The 24330-nt window shown below is 41.4% G+C and overlaps 1 protein-coding gene across 2 annotated transcripts in view; it reads left to right on the plus strand.

The window, feature by feature from the left end:
- Nucleotides 1–24330, plus strand: part of Blm (BLM RecQ like helicase) — a 75948-nt gene that overhangs the window by 19624 nt on the left and 31994 nt on the right. For both annotated transcript variants that reach the window (XM_050154096.1, XM_050154097.1), the window contains 9 exons: nucleotides 3187–3349; nucleotides 6090–6217; nucleotides 9352–9484; nucleotides 9777–10411; nucleotides 12458–12649; nucleotides 15017–15135; nucleotides 16810–16923; nucleotides 18395–18493; nucleotides 18689–18837. In XM_050154096.1, coding sequence (XP_050010053.1) covers nucleotides 3187–3349; nucleotides 6090–6217; nucleotides 9352–9484; nucleotides 9777–10411; nucleotides 12458–12649; nucleotides 15017–15135; nucleotides 16810–16923; nucleotides 18395–18493; nucleotides 18689–18837 — 1732 coding nt within the window. The remainder of the gene's footprint in view (nucleotides 1–3186; nucleotides 3350–6089; nucleotides 6218–9351; nucleotides 9485–9776; nucleotides 10412–12457; nucleotides 12650–15016; nucleotides 15136–16809; nucleotides 16924–18394; nucleotides 18494–18688; nucleotides 18838–24330) is intronic.

The raw sequence follows: 24330 nt of genomic DNA on the forward strand, positions 1-24330 counted from the left end.
AAATATTGTACTGAATAGAGTACATACCACGAATGGAGCTGAGAACAAGAAGCTTTTCTGAGCGAGTGGAAGTGAATGTGGAGGCATAGGATGTTGCTAGCCATTTCCATCCATTGTAAACACTGCACTTAGCTTAGAGCAAATTCATTAAACATTTACACTTCCTCAATAATTACTTTTAGTTTGTTGTGTTTTTTTTTTTTTTTTTTTTTTGNCTTGGGAGAATGCTCAAAATGGGAGAATCACTTTTTTCAAGAAATCAAAAATAGTTTTTAAGATGTATTTTATTGGTTGTTGCTATTGTTTGTTTTTTTTTTGGTTTTTCGAGACAGGGTTTCTCTGTAGCTTTATAGCCTGTCCTGGAACTAGCTCTTGTAGACCAGGCTGGCCTTGAACTCACAGAGATCCGCCTGCCTGTGCCTCCCAAGTACTGGGATTAAAGGCGTGCGCCACCACCCTGGCTTCATTGTAATTTTTAAGCTTTAATTCTTGTAGACATGTTTACCTTAAATAATAAAAAAAAGCATTGATTATAGAACTGTGCAAAATATTGCGAAGCTCACTAGGCAGTGCCACCCCTGGGCTGATAGTGCTCTAGGTGGTATAAGAACAGGATGGGCAAGCTAATAAACAGTGCTCCATGGCCTCTGCAACAACTCTTGCCTCCAGATTCCTTCTGGGTCTCTACTCTGACTACCTGGATGGTGGAGAACATGATGAAAAAAACCTTTCCTCCCTAAATTGCTTTTGGTCATGGTGTTTCATCACAGCAATAGAAACCATAACTAAGAAATAATGTGTATGAGTGTTTTACCTGATTTTGTGTGTGTATGTGTGCATTGTGTGTGTGCTTTGTGCCTTCAAAGACCAGAAGGCGTCAGATCCCTTGGAATTGGAGTCACAGATGGTTATAAGCCATCTTATGCGTGCTGGGAACCCAACCCAGATCCTGTGCATGAATTGCAAGTATTTTAAAGTTGTTAAGCCATCTCTTCAGTCCCTGCTCTTGATTCTTGCTACTCCTTCCTCAGTCTCCTGAGTGTTGAAATTAAGGTTATAAGATACCAGACCCAGTTCATCCTTTGCTTTTCCTTTCTTTCTTTCCCTTTCCTTTTTCTCCCTCACTCTTTTCTCTCCCTCCCTCCCTTCCATCTTCCATTTCTTTATTAATGTTCTTTTAAACTGGGACATGAACATTAACTTAACACAGGGTCAGGATCATGAGTATCGTTGTCTTCTCCCATCACATCTCTCCCCTGGAAGGTCTTTAGGGGCAACAACAGGAAATAATCCTCATCTTCTGTGCATTCTGTTTGTTTTGCCTGCATCTGTGTGAGAGTATCAGAAGTCCTGGAACTGGAGTCACATGTTAGCTGCCGTGTGGAAGTGAGCCCAGGTTCTCTGGAAGAGCAGCCAGTCCTCTGATCCACTGACCTATCTCTCTAGTTCCTTGATTGTTTTCTTTTGTTTGTTTTTTGAGACGTGCTCTCTCTACATAGCCCTAAGTGTCCTGGGATTCACTACGTAGACCCAGATGACCTCCAGCTCACAGAGTGGCACCTGCCTCTGCCTTAGGAGGACTGGGGTGGAAGGTGTGCACTACCACACCTGGTTCTTCTGTGCATTCTTATAGAATACCACTTATTCTTTGGTTTTGTTTGAGACAGATCTCACTGTATTGCCCTGTCTGACCAGCAGCACACTTGCCTCTGTCTCCTAGGAGCCACTACACCCAGTTTAGAATACCTCTTGAAAGGCCTGTACGAGAATATTCTCCAGTAGATGGAATGCATTGGTAAATATATACACCAGTGTCATGCCCAGTATAATATACTGTAAGTAATTATATTACCAGAACAGAAGAGTAGGGCATTGCACTATTATTATTATATATATTTTTTGTTTGATTTTTTTGTTTGTTTGTTTGTTTTTGATTGTTTCTCTGTGAAACAATCCTGGCTGTCCTGGAACTCACTCTAGATCAGGCTGGCCTTAAGCTCACTGACTTTAAAATTCTTTTAAGAGTTGGGTCTTGCTTTGTGTACAGACTTGTCCTGATCTCCTGGACTCAAGGCATTACCACCACCACTCTTCCCTTATATTTTAGGAACTGAATCTAGGAATGTGCGTACTAGATAAATACTATCTCTGACATATATTCTCAGCTTTTTATTTACTGTTTATTTGTGACAGGATCTCACCACATTCTCTACATACACCTTAAGCTTGCAGTCTTCCTAGCCTAGCCTTATAGACCATTCTTCTGCCTCAGCCTCCTTAGCAGCTCAGACCGCAGGTACATGCAACATCCTGAGACTAAAATTGTAAATACCAGTTCTGTTAAAATTGCTATACAATGAGAAAGTGCTGAAAAGTAATTGATTTAAAAAAAAAAAAAAAAACCAGGGGCTGGCGAGATGGCTCAGTGGTTAAGAGCACTGACTGCTCTTCCAAAGGTCCTGAGTTCAATTCCCAGCAACCACATGGTGGCTCACAACCATCTGTAATGAGGTCTGGTGCCCTCTTCTGGCCTTCAGGCATACACGCAGAAAGAATATTGTATACATAATAAATAAATAAATAAATAAATAAATAAATAAATAAATAAATAAATAAGTTAAAAAAAAAACAGCAAAACTCAAGTTTAATCTCTTGTGTTGCTGTTTCTCAAGAGAATACTGGGTGGATGGTAAACGGCAAAACCAGAGAGCACCAGAGAGATGCTTCTATAGCTAGACACCTCTGTGGTGGAGATGGTTTGTCTGTATAGCAGCAGTGTGTGTGTGCCAGCTCTGGGTGTATGCCACGCCTGTGATCCTGGATGAGGAGGTGAGGCTGGAAGATAGAGTTCAAAACTGTAGGCTGTATAGCAAGACCCTGTCTCAAAACAAGCCCACAGTGTTTGTGCTGCTGCAAATTACTGAAGTGAAACAAGAGTTTCGAAATTTAACTAGAAATAGGTCTTGAATTCCTAAGCAGATCTCTGGCTTTAGTCCAGCTTTGGACTTCTTCCAGTTGATTTCCTTATTCGTGAAGAAATCAGCCAACATTAACCTGCAGGAGACTCCCATACAAAATGTTCTGATTGTTTCTGACTTGCCCAAAAAAAGCCTTCATAAGAGCTCGTGCATGTTCTGTCTCGTTAATTATTAAAATAATCTGTGTTTACCAACTCTTTTTCTTTAGATAATAGTGAAAAGAAGAATCACGTAGATGAAGTTCATTTACAGTCAATTGAGAAACCTCTATACTTTCAACTTGATGATGATGACTATGATATAGATTTTGTTCCACCTTCTCCCGAAGAAGAAATTATTTCTACAGCTTCTTCCTCTTTGAAATGTTCCAGGTAAAATAGTTAATAATAAATATTATTGTTTGTTTTTAAGATGCCTTAAGTATGTAGCTTAGGTATATAATATCATTTCTATGTAAGTATTCTTTGTGCCTCAGTGATTTATTTTGTATTCAAATGAAAGTGTCCAGAACATTGCTATTATTTATTTGGTTGTTTAGAAACCATTCTTTGCTGGGCTTGGTGAGTCATATCTTTAGTCCCAGAAAAATCTCTGTATTTGAGACTAGCCTGGTCTACACAGTGAAACTCTTCAAAGACAAAAACAAGAACAAAACTCTTACTGTATTACTCAGGCTGGTCTTGAGTTCAGGATCTTCCTGCCTTAGTCTCCCAAGTACCAAGATTACAGGTGGGAACTATCATAATTGGAGGGAAAGGAGGGCTACTATTTTATTTTACTGGTCATATTTTAAAGACCTGCATTGGTGTTTTGCCTGTATGGATATCTGTGTAAGGATGCCAGATCTCTTGGAACTGGAGTTACAGACAATTATGAGCTGCCATATACGTTTGGGAATTGAACCCTGGTTCACTGGAAAAGCAGCCAGTGCTCTTAACTGCTGAGCCATTTCTCCAGCCCCGTTTATGTCACTATTTTGACAGAAACAGATCCCTGTAGTCTATCATCTTGATTAGGAAGAGAAGGAAATGTTTTATATGTAACTTCTGGTTTGTGCTTTAAAATTTTTATTATTAGACTTACTCATTTATGATGTGTTTTTGCCTGCATTTAAATATATGCACTACCATGTATGCTTTGTGCCCAAGGAGATCAGAATGGGGTATCAGATCTTCTGGAACTGGAGTTATGGGTGGTTGTAAACCATCATGTGGGTGCTAGGAGCTCAACCTGGAATCTCGTCAAGAGCAACAAATGCCCTTAAGCTCTGAGCTACGTCTCCAGCGCCTGGCTTCTGCTATAACAGCTGTATTGTGATGTCTGAGGAAGTGGTGAAGGTTGAAGTATGATTACTGTTCGCTACAAAACTGAAGAGCTGTACCCGCTCACCTGTCTGCTCCTTTCCTCGCGACAAAGAACCAGACCAGCATAGAAAGTTAACCGCTGGAGTGAAAGGTCGCGTGCGCCAAGACTCTAAGTCGGTGCTCTCTAACAGCTGAGGCCAGGGAGGAGCAGGAACTCACCGGGGTCAAACAGTTCATAGCATCCAGTATGGCGCTCTCTCCTTACCCTTCTGTTTCCATGTTGAATGCTTAGCTTTATTCTTTATTAAATATATGTATTGCACAATGACATTGTAGCCACCTTAACTAGAATTTTAAATAAGCGGGAAGAAATAGTTTTAGTTCTAAAACCCTAGCAAACTATTTCTTGTTCTTGCTTGGTTCATGTTGTGACTGATAACAGGTATAATTTCAGACTTTGATTCTTTTCTCTTAGCATTATTCTCCATATTGTTGCTTTTAAAATGTGTCCTTTCCTACCTAACTTACTGAGTTCTTCTGCCATGGGTACCTTTGCATAGCATGTTACTTTGCTCGTGCTGTGACAGACACTGTGTGAAGAAGGATTTGCTTTGGCTTGCAGTTTCAGAGGGTGCAGTCCAGCATGGTAGGGCAGGCATGTGGAGCAGGAGCGTATGATGTTCACTCTCCCAGGGTGGTGGATCAGGATGTAAAAATGGACCTGGAAGTAAGGCTAGCCAAATTCTCAAGATCCACCTCTGGTGACCTCTATCTGCTAGCTAGGCCCTACATCCCAGTGATTTCTACAACCTCTCAAAACAGTGTTGCCAGGTGTTCAAACATGAATCTTTCATACCCAAAGCGTAATATTTAGATTTTTAGCAATTGGAAATGATTATTTACAAGGTTGATTATTTTTCCATTATCGCCTAATGTGAATAACTGTACATATTTATTGTGTCTTAATTAGGAATTTTATTGCTGTGAAGAGACACCATGACCAAGGCGATGCTTATAAAGGAAAACATTGAATTGGGGCTGGCTTTCAGTTCAGAGGTTTAGTCCATTATCATGGTGGGGAACGTGGCAGCATGCAGGCAGACATGGTACTGGAGAGGTAGCTGAGAGTTCTATATCTAGATTGGAAGACAGAAAGACTGGGCCCGGTTTGAGCTTCTGAAACCTCAAAGCCTACCCCTAATGATACACTTCCTCTAACAAAGCACACTTGCTAATAGTCCCACCCCCTGATATGAGAAGAACTATTCCAAGGTAAAGCTGCTTGGAATCTCAGAAAACAATGTCATTAATAACTGCTTTCCAGGGAGAGCAGTGAAGACTTGCTTGAGACTCTAAGAACATGTATAGTTTGGGTACAGAGAGCTTGGGACAGCAGGTTTTCCAAATTGAGAGAACAGAATCCATGACCCTAGACAACATAGAGCTCATGAGGCATGTCAGTGGTACGGTTTGATTGGAGTCTAGTGTAACTGAAGGGATGTACTTGGAAACAGGAGTTGAAAGGGTCTCTTGGGACCAGAAGATAGAAGATGTGAGGCTTAGCTAAAGAGAGATACAAATGTGTTTCCCAGCTAGATATGCAAGACTCTAATCTCAGCACTTGGAAGCCTTGGGCGTAGAGCAAGTTCCTGGTCATCCTGTGCTTCTTGACCCTGTCTCAAAACAAACAAAAGAAAAGAAAACCTTTCCTTTGTCTGTTAAATATTTATTGGAAAAGATTGGGAGACAGGGTTTGCATTCATTCTGCCTATAGCATGATTGATTTGGCACTTTTTTTTTCTTGTAGTATGCTAAAGGATCTTGATGACTCGGATAAAGAGAAAGGCATTCTTAGTACCTCAAAAGACCCTTTGTTGAAATCAGAGAAAACAAATACCCAGGAGCCTGATCCAGGAGCCAGTACAGACTGTGACGGTATAAAAGCCATATGTTTCAGTTACTTCTATAAATATAATAATTATATTTGCATACTATAGCTGCATAGTATAAAACGGTATATGTACTGTATCCTTTGATCTGATACCATAAATCATCTTACTTCATTTGTTAGCTAGTGTTTTCTTGAACATCTCCTGAACTCAGCATCTCACAAGGTTCATCTGTTTTGAAAATGCTGCTTGTTGACTCATTTCACAGGTAGAGCCAGAATTCGCCTCCCTGTAAGTTTAATCCTTGTTAGATGAATTAAAAACCCCTAGAAATTTTGTGAGTTTTGTTGGTTTTGTTTTGAGACAGGGTCTTGTTATATAGCCCAGGCAGTCCTCCTACTTTGGCTTCTTTAGTCCTGAAATTACAGGAAGTTCCTATAAGTTTTAAACATACACACCCCTAAACCTGTTGAGTCCTCTTCACAGCCACATTGACTTCTGTAGATCATTCAGCTCCTCCCTTGTACATATTCTGATCTGGGTCTGGTATCCATTGTAAGTTAATTCTTTTTTTGCCTGCTAACTCATTCCTTTCTTCTCTTCCTTTACTGCTGGGGATTGGACCCAGGGCCTCTGTGTTCTGCCACTTGTCTGTATCTCCAGCCCTGTTTCGGTTCTTTCTGCCCAAGTATCTAGTATAAATAAGCCAATAGCTCTGGAAGACTTTGAAAAAGAGCAGTCCTTTGGAACACCTTTGATTTCAGCTTCTAGACACACATGCCAGAAATGTGTGTTTTCATTTGGGGAATTTATCTGGTAGTGTTTTTTTTTTTCCTGTCTCTTTATCTAGAACCTATGCTATTTGGATGTTTGACACACACCCCTCTTTAATTTTCGCATCTATTATTTCTTTTTTTTTCTATGAAATAGGAACATTTTCTCAGGTTATTTTAGACTAAGTCTTACTATGTAGATGAGGCTGGCTTCACACTCAGAGCTGCCTGTCTCTACCTTCTGAGTGCCAGGATAAATGGCCAGCACCACCACACCTGGCCAACTCTCTCCGTTTTATCAATAGCTTTCTTTAATTGATTGTTTTTTTATCTGTTCAGCTCCTGGTAACCCAGGAGCTCTTTTCTACTCTCTGATCATGTCATGAGAATCTCCTTAGACACATCTATACTCTTCCTGTGTAGTGCATGCGCTTTCGTGTAGATAGTCTTCTCCGTTGGTTTTGTTTTCTCCAAGTTTATTGTATCTCATTTCAGTCTTTGCTTTTCTTGCTGGAAATGTTCCTAAAATATCTTTTTCTCACTCTAAGTCCTACAATACAAACTGTTTAATCTCCATCCCATCACCTTATGGTAGTTGCTGTTACCTCTTACCACAGACACAAGGAAACTAACATACAGAAGAATTAATAATTAAATGGTTGCAGAATTAAGGCGGCAGCAGAGCTAGCCTTTGAGCCAGCAGCGTGGAGGCTCTTGAATTCACCGGACAACCATGGTGCCAGTCGGTTTCTCCATCTCTAAGTCCCCTGTTATAATGGCTGCACGTACAAGTGGACAGGCCTTCAGTGTCACGAGACGTCCCTCCTAGCTACATCAGTTCATTTGTCACCTAATTATGGACGTTTCTTCAAGACACTTCTCTTCCTTCTCCATGGAATTACAAAAGGCTAGGTTATAGAACTCCAGAAAAATCAGCCTGAGGCAGGAAGAATGAAGGGATTGAGCAAGCTGCAGACGGATCTGCTCCTGACAGTGACAGCATTTCAACTAAACCTCTTTGGACCTTACTGAGTTTTGGGTTTTGGTTGAATTAGGGTCTAATGCTATAGCCTAAGCAGCTTCTAACTCATAATCCTACTTCTGCTTCCTGAGACTTGGGATTATAGGCATGCGGCACCTCCCTGCTCTCAGGTTTTCTTGTAGAAAATGAAGAGAATAATGCCTGCCTTGCTGGATAGTTATTAGATTTCAAGGTGTACTGTAGGCCATCAGGAAATGTGAGCTATTCTTACCTGCTAGTCTAGTAATCCTTCCAAAGAAGGAGCATTAATAAGTTGGCTGTTTTGTTTTTATGAACGTTCCGTAACTCCATAATTGTTTCCTCTTGGAGAGCTACAAAGCAGCGTTTTGATAGTGTGTTCTAGAGTTTTGCCTTGAGTCAACACCAGGGTCACTAGTTTGTATCTTTTGGCAATCACGTTTTTTTCTTTTTCTTTTTTTTTTAAATCAGAACAGTGTCTTCACTTTTCTTTGGAGGCCTTGGCCAGGTTTTTCCTTGGAGGCTGAGATGGGATGTGGTCTGTCTAGTAAGGTGCCACTGTGTAGGTATGGTATTTCTGAGCCTGCTTTAGCTTCAATTTTTTAGACCACTGTGAAATCCCTTCTTTTAAGACTGAGACTCCTTACATAGAGAACCAAAATGGCATAGGAATTCAGCAGCTCTCCAATCAATACCTCCCAGCCATGCCCTTTTCCCATAGTTACCAGCGGGCATCTTTCCTGAGTCTTTCTTATGAAGATGCTTGTCCCTACACTGTTTTGTTTTGTTTGTATTTGAGTTTTTTTGTGTGTTTTTTTTTTTTTTTTTTTTTTTTTTTTTTTTTTTTTTTTTTTTTTTTTTTTTTTTGGTTTTCAAGACAGGGTTTCTCTGTGTAACAGTCCTAGCTGTCCTGGAACTCATTCAGTAGACCAGAGTGTCCTTTGACTCACAGAGATTTGCCTGCCTCTGCCTCCTGAGTGCTGGGAATAAAGGCGTGTGCCACCACCTCCCGGCTCCCTCACTGTTTTTGTATGGCCCTGTCTTTCCCTCTTGCCTTCTTCCTATCCCTTAAACCCATCAGCTGACTGTTTTCTTCTTAGCATTTTTTTTTTCTGTTCTGATCCCCTTGCCTCCAGAGAGTGCTGTCTCACCAGAGCCCGTGTACACTGGCATCTCCTTCATACCATGTGGAGTTGAGTGGGCGTTTTCTTTGCTTATATTGCCTCCCCAAATCATTCGCTTTCTTTCCTTCATCGGAAACGTCAGCTCCTTTGAAATCCTGTCTCTTGTTGTGTGGCTTAATAAAGAAGTTGGGGTGGTTTGTGAGGCAGCACACGGGCAGAGTGCTTGCTGGGCATTTGGGGTTCTGGGTTTCACCCTCATTCTTTATTTCTAATTGCTTCCTAGACAAACAGATGAGTGTACAGGAGCGACTTATTTGTGTGATGGAGCACATCTGTAAACTAGTTGATGCAGTTCCTACTGATGAACTGAAAGCTTTGAGTTGTGGGGATGAGCTGCTTCAACAACGGAACCTAAGGTATCTTGATTGTCCTCCTTGTGGGAGATATCTGATCACAGTTTTGCTACTCCAAGTCAAGAAATGGCAAAAATGTCCAGGCTTTCTGGCCTAGACAGAAGGATGGTAGTCACATCACTAAATTTTAAATTTATTTAATTTTCAAACCATTTGTTTAATATTTGTATTCAATTTTTTTAGACTAGAAAAAAATGACATTTTTTCCTATAGTTTCTGTTAGGGTTAAAAATGAAAGTAAACTTTGCGGCTACTATAACAAACTAGTCACGTTTAATGTGTTCTCTTTCTTCAGAAGGAAGCTCTTGGCTGAAGCTGATTTTAACGGAAAGGGTGTCAGTATTCTGGGTTCACTGTGGAGATGCAGGCCTGAATCACCTGCACAGGGCGATCCCTGCCCTGTGGGGCGTCCTAGTAAGGAGTGCAGTTCTCCGTCCTTTCCTTCACATTCCCTTTCCACCAAGGAATGTTTACCAACCACCACTCCAGGAAAGACAGGGTTCTCAGCCACCACGAAGGACCTCCTTGAAAGGCCGCTATTGAATCCCCATTTACAGAAGTCCTTTGTAAGTAGCAACTGGGCTGAAACACTAAGGACAGAAGAAAGAAACGAAAGCTCTTATTTCCCAGGAAATGTTCTCACCAGCACCACTGTGAAAGATCAGAACAAACATGCTGCCTCGGGAAATAGCTTAGAGAGAGACGTCCAGGCTTCCTTTGATATTGATAACTTTAACATTGATGACTTTGATGATGATGATGAGGAGGACTGGGAAAACATAATGCACAGTGTTTCCGCCAGCAAGCCCTCCACAGCTGCCTACCCACCTATCAAGGAAGGCAGGCCAGTTAAATCTCTGTCAGAGAGGATTTCCTCAGCCAAGACACAGTCTCTTCTAGTGGCATCAACTGCTCAGAAGAGTTACACTGGTAAGTCTAGAGTAAATTGGATGCTTAAATATAATAGGACAACAAAACCATCCAAAATAGGAATTGTATGGTAACAGGCCCAGCAGCAAACCATTGCCCGAAAGCCATGTTGTTTCTGCAAATTTCTACTGATGATGTGAGTTACAAATCACAGTTTGAAGAGCAAGTTGCTCCTTTGTGTCTGTAGCAGCTGTAGGTTTATAAATGTGTAATTATAACTATTGTAGTAGAGCTCTGAAGTCATCACAGCGCGCTTTGCCTTCAGACTAGCATCTTCTAGTCCCTAAAACAAGGCGCACAAGTGCCAGATTCTTAGTGATGGGGGGAGGCCAAGTAGAAAGGTGAATTCATATGCTCAAAATATGCATAGTTTTGGAATTCTGGGATGATGAGAAGCAATTCATTTATAAAGTAGAAAACTGTGTCATGTCTCACAGCATTAAAATGTGAGGCATCATAAGAAGGATATGAAATCTGAAATTCAGCAAATATAAATTAATCATGGTGGCTCTCACCTGTAATACCAGCACTTGGGAGGCTAAGGTAGGAGGAAGACAGTGAGTTTGAGGCTGGCCTGAACTATAGAGTGAGACCTTGTCTCAGAACAGACGTCTCTTAAAAGCTCAGTAAAGGCTTACTGTGTGTCATGTCCTGAGTTGGGCTCTGGGAAGATTTCAGAGACACCGTATTGGAGCTACAGTTTAATGAGGAATGAACTAAGCTACTGCAGAAGCTCGGGAAAGCCTAAATAAATGTGGAGCCTTACGTCAACCCTGTAAAGTTATCTCAGAGTGCTTGTACTGAAACAAGAATGCGTGTGCAAAGTTTTAGGAAGTACAGCCCTCCCTATTTTTGCCATTGATGACTTAATAGCTCCAAGTTTGTTCTTACAGTGATGCTGCTGACCTTTAAAATAGCCACTAATGGATTTATTTTGATATGCTAGAATGTGTCACACTTGATGTTTGCAATTATCTCTGAGACAGTTGAGTGTTGGAGAGGAGCTGCTAGAGCTGATGTGTGAGAACCTCTTGTTCTCTTGAACCAGAACCGCCCCTGTAAGAATGCAGCGCAGAAAGAGATGCGAGAGAGAGTGAAGGAAGTATCTGAGAAGTTCAGGTGACACTGAGGTCTCAAACCCAGGCGGCTGTGACACCATCCACAGAAGTAGGGAGGTCAGAAGGCAGAGTTGGATATAGAACACAGCTGAGCAGGGCTATTTCAGACTGTTGAACTTGAAACTGGAAGTCATTCCAGTAGATGTGGGTAGAGATGGACTGTCAGTTTAGAGCACTGGCTGTTCTTCTGAGAACTTGGGTTAGGTTCCCAGCACTCCCATGGCAGCTCACAACTGTCTGTAACTCCAACTCTAGGGGAACCAACAGGCGCCAGGCATACATGTGGTGCACAGACATACATGCAGACAAAACTCTCATACCCGTAGAATATAAATTATATAAATTTTAAAAATGTTTTAAAAAGAAAGCAGTATTGTACAGGCAGTAGGATGTGTGTAGGTTGGGAGCTTAGGAGGACATCAGGAAACAGCTAATCTTTCTCTGCACACAGATTATGTTGACTAGAAAAACTCTAAATCAGACTGTGTCAAGAGCCTAGTCCTAGGTATTTGAAAGACTCCCAGAGTTAAGGAGAAGTGGAGCCAAGGAAGGGAATTGAAAGCCAGTAGAGTAACTGGGGTGTGGTCACTTTGTCCCAATGATGGTGCACTGCAGCCTAGCGTGTGCAAATCATAGGCTTGCTTTCTAGCACAGAAGAAAAAATAAAACAAATAGAAAAGGTATGATTATCTTGAAACCAAGGGAGAAGAGGAAGGATGAAGAAATTGTGTTGATAGGAACTACAGAAGAATCAAGGAGAGACTAGATGTGGGCCCCGAGGAACGTCTGGGACTAATTGGGAAGGAAGCCATGTAAACAGTTAAAGTGTGCTGTGGGAAAGTGTGCCGTTGATCTTGCAGGGTAAAGGTGAATGTTAAACTATGTAACTATATTAATGCACTGTTTTTAAACATTGATTGTTTTGTAGATAAGATGGAACAAAATTTAACATCAAAAAATCTGAAACATGAACATTTCCAAAGTCTTAATTTTCCTCATACAAAAGAAATGATGAAGATTTTTCATAAGAAATTTGGCTTACATAATTTTAGAACTAATCAGCTAGAGGCGATCAATGCTGCACTGCTTGGTGAAGATTGTTTTATCCTAATGCCCACTGGTATGTATTTTTAGATATGAATTGGCAGGAGTCCATCGGCAGATGTTAAATGAAAACTCTTTAATGAAATAAAAAGAACACCTCCCATTATTCTTATTGTTTAGAAACCCTTTAAAACCTGCAAACCTCAGTAAAAAAGCCTGTCCCCTCAGCCTCTGTTCAGGTTGACACAGGTTTTTACTCCTTGAGGAGGTGAACACACAGCTCATTGGGTTGACCTGATGGAGAGCTTTTCTTTGAACAATTTTCTTTATTGTAATCTAAACAAACCTAGAAGGGAGCAGAAGATGGATGTGAGAGCATGACCATTTCTGGCTAGCGTTAGTGCTGCCTGTGGTTCTGACCATCCGTTCTGGACTGAAGGCCCAGGCTTCCAGTGTCGCTCCACCCCCTGCCAGGGAGGGGTGTACCTGTGGACAGACAAGCCACTTGACTCTTTGTGGGTATGGTCAGGACAGTATGCGGTATAGTGCCCACTTCACAGGTGAGGCTCAAGTGAAAAGGATGCAGCGTGATTCTTTCTCAGCCTAAGTCCTAAGACCAGGACTGTGCATTGTTGTAAACGCCTGTAAGAGCGGCTCAGTGTTTTGAAATCAAACACATAAGATGTTAGCTATGTGGTTAGGCTAGGAAGCAGGTTCAGTGTCTCCATGAAAACCTCCTGTGTGTGCTTGCCCTGTTCCGGCTTAGCAAGTCCCAGTTTTGCTGCTGCTATCACATGCTATTGACTTGACACCTGAATTCTTTCAAACCGCTTTAAATCTTTTTTTTTTAATTATCACGTAGCTGTAGATGTGATGTGGTCGGGAGAGCTATGTACGAGCCAAGGCATACATGTGAAGGTCAGAGAACAACCTCGTGAAGTCCGTTTCTGTTTCCACCTTTGCATGCACTCCACACGTAACAATGTGTTGTCAGGCTTGGACAGCGAGCTTTTATGCAGGTCCTCAAACTGATTTTAAAGATGAGACAATGTTGGCGTATCCACATTTCAGACTTTATTAACTTAGTGACATTGTGCCTCCATTTCCACCCTGGTTTGGTCCTTAGAAGCTCTGACACTGGAAGGGACGTTGGCAGTCATCTAATCAGGCTCTCAGTGACTCTTCCCAGCTTCAGGAGGTATTGTCAAGTCCTTCCTACCCTGGTTCCAATCTCTGTTGACAGATACAATAAAAAGATTACAAATAAAGTTTCTTTTGGACACCCCTTTTTGATCTTGTTTTGTTTGAGACAGGGGTTATCTTTGTATCCTTGGCTGTCCTGGAACTCAGAGATCTCCCTGCCTCTGCCTGCTGAGTGCCACCATCACCCAGCCTTGGACAGCCCTTTAAACTGGTGGCCTCGTGCATTTTACAGACGAGGATCTGAGGCCCGTCTGAGCTCGTGCTGCTAATTAAGTGGGAGAGCGTCCCTGCCTCAGCATCCCACTCTCGCCTTGACATGTCCATGTGTGTGCCACGATGAAATTTGCTCACTGTGGAAAAGAAGGAATGCAGGATATAGGTTTAGAACACATTGAAGTCCTCAAAACTACCTCGCCATTAGTAGAGGGTGAGATTGCAAACTAACTAGAATATAATCGTGCAGTTATTTTAAAATATGTTCTTGGGGGCTGGAGGCATAAGTCCGTGGTAGAGTATTTGCCTGCCCTGTACAGAGCCCTGGATTTGAGCCCCAGTAGGGCCAGGCAGAGAGAGAAATAAATATGCACTTAACATCTTGCTATTTTGTATTGGACTAAATAGCAAAATTGTGTTAGATTTTCAAGTTCTCTTTTTCATTATCTTTGTTAATATGCACACATGCAGTTTTGCCCTTTTATTTCAAAGGAAGATTGGGACTGTTACCTTAGAAATCAGAGTTCCGGTAGTTGGAGCTGTATTAGAAGACTGCCTATGGTTTTTAAAATCCTGAGGTCTGTGCTGGGTATGTAACTCAGTGGGAAAGCTCTTGCCCAAGTGTGCAAGACCCCCAGCAGGGGTGGGGGTAGGGAGGTATGGCTGAGGGGTGTCTACTGTATTATATAAAAAGCAATTATGTTAATCCTAGACTTAAGATTTTTTAGAGATGGCTTATATTTCGAGAAGCAAAAAATGTTTATTCTATTTGGATTTCTCTGGTAGACTTTGTTACCAGTTCCTTGGTTCCAGTTTCTTGCTCTGGTTCTTGCCTTTACTGTCGCATGTGCCTACACAAGGTGTCCTGAGAGACTGTCCTGAAGAATCCGTCTCGTGTGTTATGCAGATTGCTAGCCCCATCCCTGGACGATACCATTTGATTTCCTGTTAATTACTATATTTGGTCTCCTTTCTCCTTCACACTCAAAATGGAAGCTGACAATTTTTTTCATTATTTGTCTTTTAGGAGGTGGTAAGAGCTTGTGCTACCAGCTGCCTGCCTGTGTTTCTCCTGGAGTCACTATTGTCATTTCTCCCTTGAGATCACTAATAGTAGATCAAGTCCAAAAGCTGACTTCCTTTGATGTAAGTTATTACTTAAAGTTTTAATGGAAACGTGCCTCAGAAAAACATTTCAGGGTGCCAGGAAATCTTACTAACTGCTATTTGAATTATAAGAATAATTCTCAAATTATTCTGGGTATATAGCTCCATGGCAGAGTGTTTGCCTAGCATATTGCAAAAAAAAAAAAAAAAAAAAAGATTAAATAAATAAAACATATAGTTAAATTAAGCTCTAGAGTTAAGCACATGTGTTAAATCATTTTGATTCAAATAACCATCTGTAATTCAATTTGATTTTATTCTTCTATGAGAATGTATTTCAGTGAGAGCTCTTAACCTATATTTTGCTGATGTAATTTTTTACTAATAGAAAGGGTTTCTTTTTTTGGCTAGTGTGAGATCATCATAGTTCTCTATCCCTGTGCACATGTGTGTGCTTGTGCACCTGTTTTTTTTCCTCATTTCTGAATTGAAGGAATTATGTCTGCATTTTGTTAAGTTCTTCACATTGCAAAAGGATTGGTTACACTGTTGATGTTGGTTTGATTTTCCTTCCAGAGAATGTCAGTGCAGTGATGGTAACACTGCCCAACATCAGCACACACTGAAACCTTGGAGATGCATCAGACTAACCACAATGATGCACACCTTTAATCCCAGAGCTTGGGAGGCAGAACCAGGACCCTCTGTGTCAGTTAGAAGCAAGCCTGGCCTTCTAGCAAGTTTCGGGCTAGCCAGGGTTATATTGAGACCCTGTCACACGGAGACACACATACACCATCCTCTTGTTTACAGATAGAAAAGATAAGGCAATATAGAAAATGAAAGGAACAGTGGGGAGGTTTTTGCAGTTTTTCCTGACATAGAAGCATCTTGCCATACAACAGGCTAGCTTCAGATTTGCTGTGGTGCGAAGGCTAGCCTTGGACTCTTTATCCTCTTTTCTCGGCCTCCCAAGTGCAGGGATCCCTCGTGTGTGCCACCACACCTAGGTGGGAAGGCTATTTTGAGTTGTGTTTAATATGAATTTTTAAAAATATATGTACTAGCTAAATATTGGCACACAACTATAATCTGCTCTTCATAAACTGATGATGCAGGAGAATCACAAGTTTGAGTCTCAAAGTAAGATTCTGACTTACAAAAAAAAAAAAAAAAAAAAAAACCTTAGGGGCTGGAGAGATGGCTCAGTGGTTAAGAGTATTGCCTGCTCTTCCAAAGGTCCTGAGTTCAATTCCCAGCAACCACATGGTGGCTCACAACCATCTGTAATAAGGTCTGGTGCCCTCTTCTGAAACTGGTCTACAGAGCTAGTTCCAGGACAGGCTCCAAAGCCACAGAGGAACCCTGTCTCGATAAAAAAAAAACAAAACAAAACAAAACAAAACAAAAAAACCTTAAAAATTTGTGCACTGAGCCTGGCGGTGGTGGCGCACGCCTTTAATCTCAGCACTTGGGAGGCAGAGGCAGGCGGATCTCTGTGAGTTCGAGACCAGCCTGGTCTACAAGAGCTAGTTCCAGGATAGGCTCCAAAACCACAGAGAAACCCTGTCTCGAAAAAAAAAAAAATTTGTGCGCTGATTGTTATGGTAAGCTATTTGTTTCTTTTAGCAGATTTATATAAAATCTAAAAACGTAATCATGTCTGAATACTATATAAATAAAATGAAATTCAAATTATTGCTTTCAACTTAGATTCCTGCTACATACCTGACAGGGGATAAGACTGACTCAGAAGCTGCAAATATTTACCTCCAGTTATCAAAAAAAGACCCAATTATCAAGCTCTTGTATGTCACACCAGAGAAGGTTTGTATCAGCCTCACTGTTTTCAGAGTAACGTTACAACACACTAAAATACATCTGTGTTAAAGACTTGGTCATAATTTTTTATATACATTTCAAGAATTTCACCCCAGACCACAAATGGTAAAATTTTCTCCGTCTCCTTTATGATTCATTCTTTCTCCAGTTTGTTCTGAACATTTGAGAGTGTGTTCAGGCCTACCGTTTCGACCCTAATGACTTAAGTGTGCGTCTTCTGACCATCTAGCTTTCCCTTAGTGATTTCCTCAGGAAATGTGCAGCGTCTCATACTGTTCCTTACCCTGTTAACCTTACAGTAAGGAGCTTTCTAACAGAGAAATCCCTGTTGAATTTTCTTTTCTCTAAACAGTTTCATGGGTTTGACATTTTAGAAGCCTGTGGGCCAGTTGGGAAGGCTGTACCTCAACTTGAGTTTGTCTTGTTTCTTGCTGATTAGATTCATGGTCCTCAGCCACAGGGCTGTGGCAGATGTGGTGGCCTGTTCCCACAAGTGCTATCAGAAGAACCAGTGATGTTCGTTACCCAATCACTTGATTAAAATAGTACTGCGGCTGTTTCTCGTACTTTTTTGTTCCCTTGTGTCTGGAGTTGGTAGAAACCCAGTGGTAGGAGTTCCCGGACTGTAGAGCTGCCCCGTCAGACAGCAGAGTCCCCAGCAAGTTTTAATTTCCATTAATGATTCGTTCCCAGTTACTACTTTAATGAATGCCAAGTTCTGACTTTACTAATATAGCATAATGAGAGTTAAGTGTTTATCAGTGTGAAGTTGTGGATTGTTTATTTAGTGAGTTTCAATCAGTTACCACTATGTATTTTGATGTTCTAATTGCCTAGATTTGACGGTGAGGAAATGTCATCAACCTGGCTTGTGTCCTTTACATATGTCCCTGTCGAGACATGCTTGGGATGTCATTGCTTACAGACAAAGCTAGAGTGCAAGCATGTAACTCCCTATATGTGTAATACATAGAGTTTCCCCAAATATCATACACATACCAAACACACATCTCAAATCCTGTTATCAAGCTGGCAGGGTGGCCCAGTGGGTAAGTGTGCTGCCCGTATAATCCAATGACTTGAGTTTGATCTTGGGGACCTACGTGATAGAACCAAACACATTAAGTCTTCTGACCTACACACATGTGCACCATTGTGTACACGCACCCACTCCACACATGCATACACATAAAATAAATAAATGTAAAAAAATTAAGTTCCATTACCAAAGTAAATAAATATATAGTTACCTTCAGATACGCTGAGGCAGACAAAAGTTTGAGCCACTAACCTGTAAGTAAAACTGTTGAGTGTGAGCAAGCATGCTAAAATGTCCCCTTTGCTGTTTACTTCTGTTCTCTTCATAGATATGGGCTAGTTTAATAGGGAGTGATTGTATGGTGGTGACAGTGTCATTCAGATGCGCGTTCAGAACTCTCCCTTGTCTCTGATCCAGGTCTGTGCAAGTAACAGGCTGATTTCCACTCTGGAGAATCTGTATGAGCGGAAGCTCTTGGCACGTTTTGTCATTGATGAAGCACATTGTGTGAGTCAGGTAAGTGTGTCTCAGAAGATCAGTAAGTTTATACCTCCAGCAGTACTCAGAACCACAGCACTGAAGCACAGTACACTCTGCATGTGTATTCTGCTGCCTCACTGAAGAAGAAAGTGCTTCCTCTGTATTGACCACTGTTGGCTTTCATAGAAGAGAGATACAAATAATCTAAAAGCAGTATTTTTTCCCAATTAGTGGGGTCATGATTTTCGTCAAGATTACAAAAGGATGAATATGCTTCGCCAGAAGTTTCCTTCTGTTCCAGTGATGGCTCTCACGGCCACAGCGAACCCCAGGGTGCAGAAGGACATCCTCATGCAACTGAAGATCCTCAGACCTCAGGTGTAAGTTTTTAGTCTGGCGAGCCTGTGTAATCTCTTTTTACACATCTTATTTTGGCATGAAGGAATAATGATTGAGCAGAATATTGAGGATTTTTATTTCTTCTTTGGCAATGATTTATTTTTATTTTATGTGTATGGGTGTTTGTCTGCATGTATGTCTGGGCACCACACTTATGCCTGGTACCCATAGAAGCCAGAAGACATCAGATCCCCAGGGCTGGAATTACAGATGGTTGTAGGTTACCATGTGGGTGCTGAGAACTGAATCTGGATCCTCTGGAAAAGCAGCAGGGTTCTTCCTTAAATGCTGAGCCATCTCTCCAGCCCAGGGTGGATTTTCCAAGCACAGCTTTTGGTCATTAGAAAATAAGAAACTGATGTGGTGACTCGTGCATGAGGGAATGACCTAAGCTTATGAGTTGAAGGATGGCCTAGGCACCATAGTTAGACCCAGCCTCTAAGAAGAAAAGGGAAACTGGCTGTGTGAATATTGTAAACATAGCGCGGCATAGTAGTGCACGCCATTAATCCCATCATTTGGTAGACTGTAAGCATAAATGTAATAAAAGGCACACACGTGCTGTACATGCACACATGCAGGCAAAACACTCATACACATAAAATGAATAAATCTAAATAAAAATAACAAAAGCATCTCTCAAAGAGGTGTGCCCTGAACTGAAAATTCTATATGAAGGCTTTGGGGTCATGAGCAACAGAGTTGTAAAGCCTTTGCAGATCACAATGGCAGCAACTAAATTCTCATACCTAGAGCAAGCAGTTCATGCAGCATTTTGGGTTTCTTCCAGCCTTTGAGTTGTTTGGTACCAGCTAGATATCTCTTATATACCACTAATGACCATTCTTGAGTGCAAGAAGTTTCAATTTCTCAGAATTTTGTGTGTATAATCACAAAATGTGAAGTGGAATGTTTTAATTTAATGTCATTTGCAGTGAGAGATATTTAAGTAAATTTGGGATGAGAGATATATTTTGCTTACATATTAGATATGTGCTTTACCACTATATTTAAAATGTTTTACTTCAGGTTTTAATAAATGCTGGATGCTATAAATTTGTTTTTACAAATGCTATACTTCCTATAAACTGTTTTATTCCTGCCCCCCTCCCCTTGTGGTTTTTGTTGCGATGTTGTACAGCGTCTTGATATTAAACCCTAGCAGACTTGGAACTAGAATATAGACAGGCCACCCCCTCTTCCCACATGCTGTGATTGCAGGTGTGCACCACCACAGTGGGTTATGTGTATTTTCCTTGTGTGCATGTGCATGTAGGTGCTTATGTGTTTGGCCAGAGGTCAACGCCTGGTGTTCCTTAGGAGACAACTGCCTTGACCTGGAGTTCACCATGTTGGCTAGGCTGACTGGAAAGATCCAGGGACCCACCTGTCTCTGCCTTCCCAGTGTTGGGATTACAAGTGGTAAGCAAATGCTGTACCACTGAGCTGTCAGCCAGTTATATTAATTGGCAAAAAGCCCACAGCTAGAAGAAATCATATAAATTCCCTTGCATTTGAATGACTTTCTGGAAATATAGGCTTATGTTTTATATTTGAATGAACAGCGCACATATTTATCTAGAGGCAGGCACCTCGAATCTCTTTCCTGGAACTGTGGGAAAGCAATGTGCCTGAGAAAGCAAAATTACACATATCCGGATGCTAGCACATGGTTCCTTGTGCAAATCTGATACTCAGTAAGAATGAATAAGTGAAACATATGGTGAATGTAGATAAAATGAAACTCTGTTGATTCCTTAATATATTTGGTATTTCTGCTTTAGAAACTTCTAATTGCCATAGAAGAAGTAGATTTTAAGAAGTGCTTTCTGATACACTGTCTCCTGATCTTCTTCTGCCAGTGGGTCCTATTTTAATTAATTTGCCAGCTGCTGCTGTGTCATGGTCCTAGTGAATTCAGGTGCTCCTAGGTTTAGAGTGGTGGTCCCAGGTGCCTCTCTTCCTATAATTCTGGGATAATATTCATCCTCTTTAGCTTGTAAAAATAAATTTGATTTGTGAAGTACAAGAATGGCCAATTATTAAACACAAGATTTCATGCAATTCTTGTAGGACCCTAGCAGATGAACTAGGAAAGAACAGAGTCAGACATAATAAATTAACAGTGTACAGCTTCAGTAATAGCTAACACAACTTGCTCCACAGTGTGACAACTGCTGCTGCTAGCATTGTATATGACATTTTATGTATCCACCATCATAAAAGTCTTGCATGATATATAATCCTCCATTTCCTCATTCTCTAGATAAAGAAACTGAGTCCTAGCACCCATGATAGAAAATACCTGAAATTCCAGGACTTGCTTTGTGGTTTTGAGACAGAGTCTCACTATGTAACCCTGGCTAAGCTGACCACGCTAGCCTCTAACTTACAGAGACTGACCTGCTTCTGCTTCCTGGGTGCTGGAATAAAGGCATACACCACCACACCAACATCTCAGCACTTGGGGAGTAGAGACAGGATCAGAAGTTCAAAATCATCTTCAACACATAGCAAGTTAGAGGCCAGCCTCTAGTGCATGAGATGTTGTTGGGGAGTATGGGGGTAGAAAGATGGCTCAGTAGTTAAGAGCACTGTCTGCTCTTCCAGGGAACCTAGGTTTCATTCCCAGCACTCAACATGGTGGCTCACAACCATCCATAACTCTAGTTCCAAGGGATCTAACTCCCTCTTCTGGCCTCAGAAGACATTACCTACATGTAGTGCACAGGCATACATGCAGGTAAAATATTCACACACATAACAAATACATTGTAAAAATTAAAATGTAAAGAACTGACAAAATGGCTCAGTGGGTAAAGGCACTTGTCATCAGCCCTGACAGCCCGAGTTCAGTACCCATGGTGGAGGGAACCAGCTCCCTCAAGCTGTCCTCTGACCTCTACATGCCCACCATAGCACATGCATACACATACATATGCACACATACACAATAAATAAAATGTCATTTAAATTTGTTTTTATGTAGAAGTTGGTCTGTAGTGATATTTTAAGTGCATCTTAATAAATAAAGCTTGCCTGAAGATCAGATTGCAAAACTAAGCCACTAGAGGCTGGGGAGTGGTGGCACATACCTTTAATCCCAGAACTCAGGAGACAGGGACAGATGGATCTCTGAGTTCAAGCCTACCCTGGGCTACACAAGATCGACCCAGAAACAGAACCAGGTGGTAGTGGCTCACACCTTTAATCCCAGCACTAGGGAAGTGGAGACAGGAAGGATTATGACTGGGCAGAGCATATATATATATGAGAATATAAAGGGGAAGAGACAGGAGCTCAGTGGAGTCTAGAGTCTGAGGATTCCTGGAGATAGGATCCTTTTGGTCTGAAGATTTGGTAGAGGTAAAAGGTCTCCCTAGTGACTGGCTGCTATACTTTTCTGATCTTCAGCTTGAACCCCAGTATCTGTCTCTGGGTTTTACAATGCTACATTGGTCCTCTTCTACCATGTGGGTGGGCTCTGGGGATTGAGCTCCGTCATCAGGTTTTTCAGCAAGTGCTGAACCTACTAAACTGTCTCACCAGCCCTGTAACAGTCCAGGGCGATGGGGGCGCGCACCTTTGATCCCAGCATTGCAAAGCAGAGAGGCAGGCAGATCTCAGTGAGCTCAAGGCCAGCCTGGTCTACAGAGTGAGTTCCAGGACAGCCAGATAAAAAAAAAAGATAAACAGTCACACCAAAATTAAGTAACTTGCAAAGTTCATAACCCTAGCAAATATAGGAGTGAAGACTACAATCCTAGCAATCTGGCTGCAGAACCCTATAAATAGTACTCTAAAATGCAAAGAGGAAGCCATAGTTAAAGATGTAATTGTAGACTAGGGTAACCAGGAAGTCAGCATTCTAACCCAGTGCAGCTATACTCACCTATTAAAGTCCAGGATTCAGTGCAGCATTTCCCATTTCTTTATGGAGTTACACAATCGTCACCGCTATCTACTCTTAGTACATTTTGTCTCCCTTAAGAGCTTTGTTCTCGTTAACAGCTATTTCTTTCCTCCTCTGCCCCAGGCAACCATTCATTGACTTCCCAGCTTCACAGATTTTTGCTATTCTGGACATTTTGCATACAGGTTAATTATCCCCAATGCTTGGGACCAGAAGTGTTTTAAATTTGAAGTTTTTCTAGGTTTGGAATATTTGCATATACATAAAAAGAGATATTTTAGGGGTAGACTTAAGGCTAATTAAACATGAGATTCATTGTTCCATATTACTTTATACACAGAGTTGAAAAGTATTTTTAATTTTACTTCAGTCATTTAAAACATTTTTTACGTTTATTGTGTGTATGTTTGAGCATGCATGTGCTGTGTGTCGAAGTCAGAGAACAGCTTGCAGAAAGTGGGTCCCTCCCTCCATGTGGGTCCCTGGGATTGAACTCAGGTTATCAGACTTAGTGGCAAGCCCCTTTGGCTGCAGAGGCATCTTACTAGCTTTCGCTTACTCACCTTGAAACAGTGTCTTACAGTGTAGCCCATGTTGTAGAACTCACTAGGTCTCTTGGCCTTAACTCAGATTTCTGTCTGTTTACCTTGGCATGAGGAGTTCAGGTGGGAAGCATCTCACCTAGCTCAAAAAGATTACTTTATTTATTTTCATCTTCTTGTTTATTTCGTCTTTTGAGATGGGAATCACATGCATGTCAGACTATCCTCAAACTCTACGTAACAATGATGACCGTGAACTTCTGATCCTGCATTTACCTCCCCGGTTCTGAGATGACAAGTGTTTGTCATCATATGCCGGATGTGGTTGTGGAGATCCAGAACCAGGCTTTGCGTGTCTTAGGCAAGCACTGTACCAACTGAGCTGCATCTGCAGCCCAGGAAGGTCTTCTTAAACAGTGTTTGTAGTGTGTCTGTGTTTTCACTCCACCCTGTTTTTCAGATGAGGTCAGGTGCGGGTTTTTCCCATCATTGGTTAATATGCCTCCTTGCTTGCCCCAGGTCTGTAGATTGAAGTCCCCAGTACCCAACAACAACCAAACACATGTGAGCGAGTGCTTTTTTGTAAACAGAAAGAGGTGCTTTGTTTGTTTGTTTTTGTAATTTTTTTAGATTAATGTACATGAGTATTTTGTCCGTGTGTATGTATGTGTTCCATGTGCATGCCTGGTACCTGTGGAAGTCAGAAGAAGGCATCGGATCTCCATATACTGGAGTTATAGATGGTTATGGGCCACATGTGAGTGCTGGGAATGGAACTTGGGTCCTCTACAAGAGCAACTAATGAGCAGCCCAAACACATACTATCACCATTTTATGTTCACTAAGTGAGACCCACAAAGCCCATTGTAAAGTGTAATTTAGAGCTGGAAAGCCGGCTCAGTGATTAAAAGTGATTGCTGCTTTTCCAGAGAACCTGAGTTCAGTTCTCAGTACCTACTCATAGCTGCCTTTGTCCAGCTCCAAACCTCATGCTGCCTTCTGACTTTGGAGTGCACCCC

This window comes from Alexandromys fortis, unplaced genomic scaffold (genome assembly GCF_014885135.2).
Source record: "Alexandromys fortis isolate MF-2015 unplaced genomic scaffold, M_Fortis_MF-2015_v1.1 scaffold_86, whole genome shotgun sequence".
NCBI classification, from domain to species: domain Eukaryota; kingdom Metazoa; phylum Chordata; class Mammalia; order Rodentia; family Cricetidae; genus Alexandromys; species Alexandromys fortis.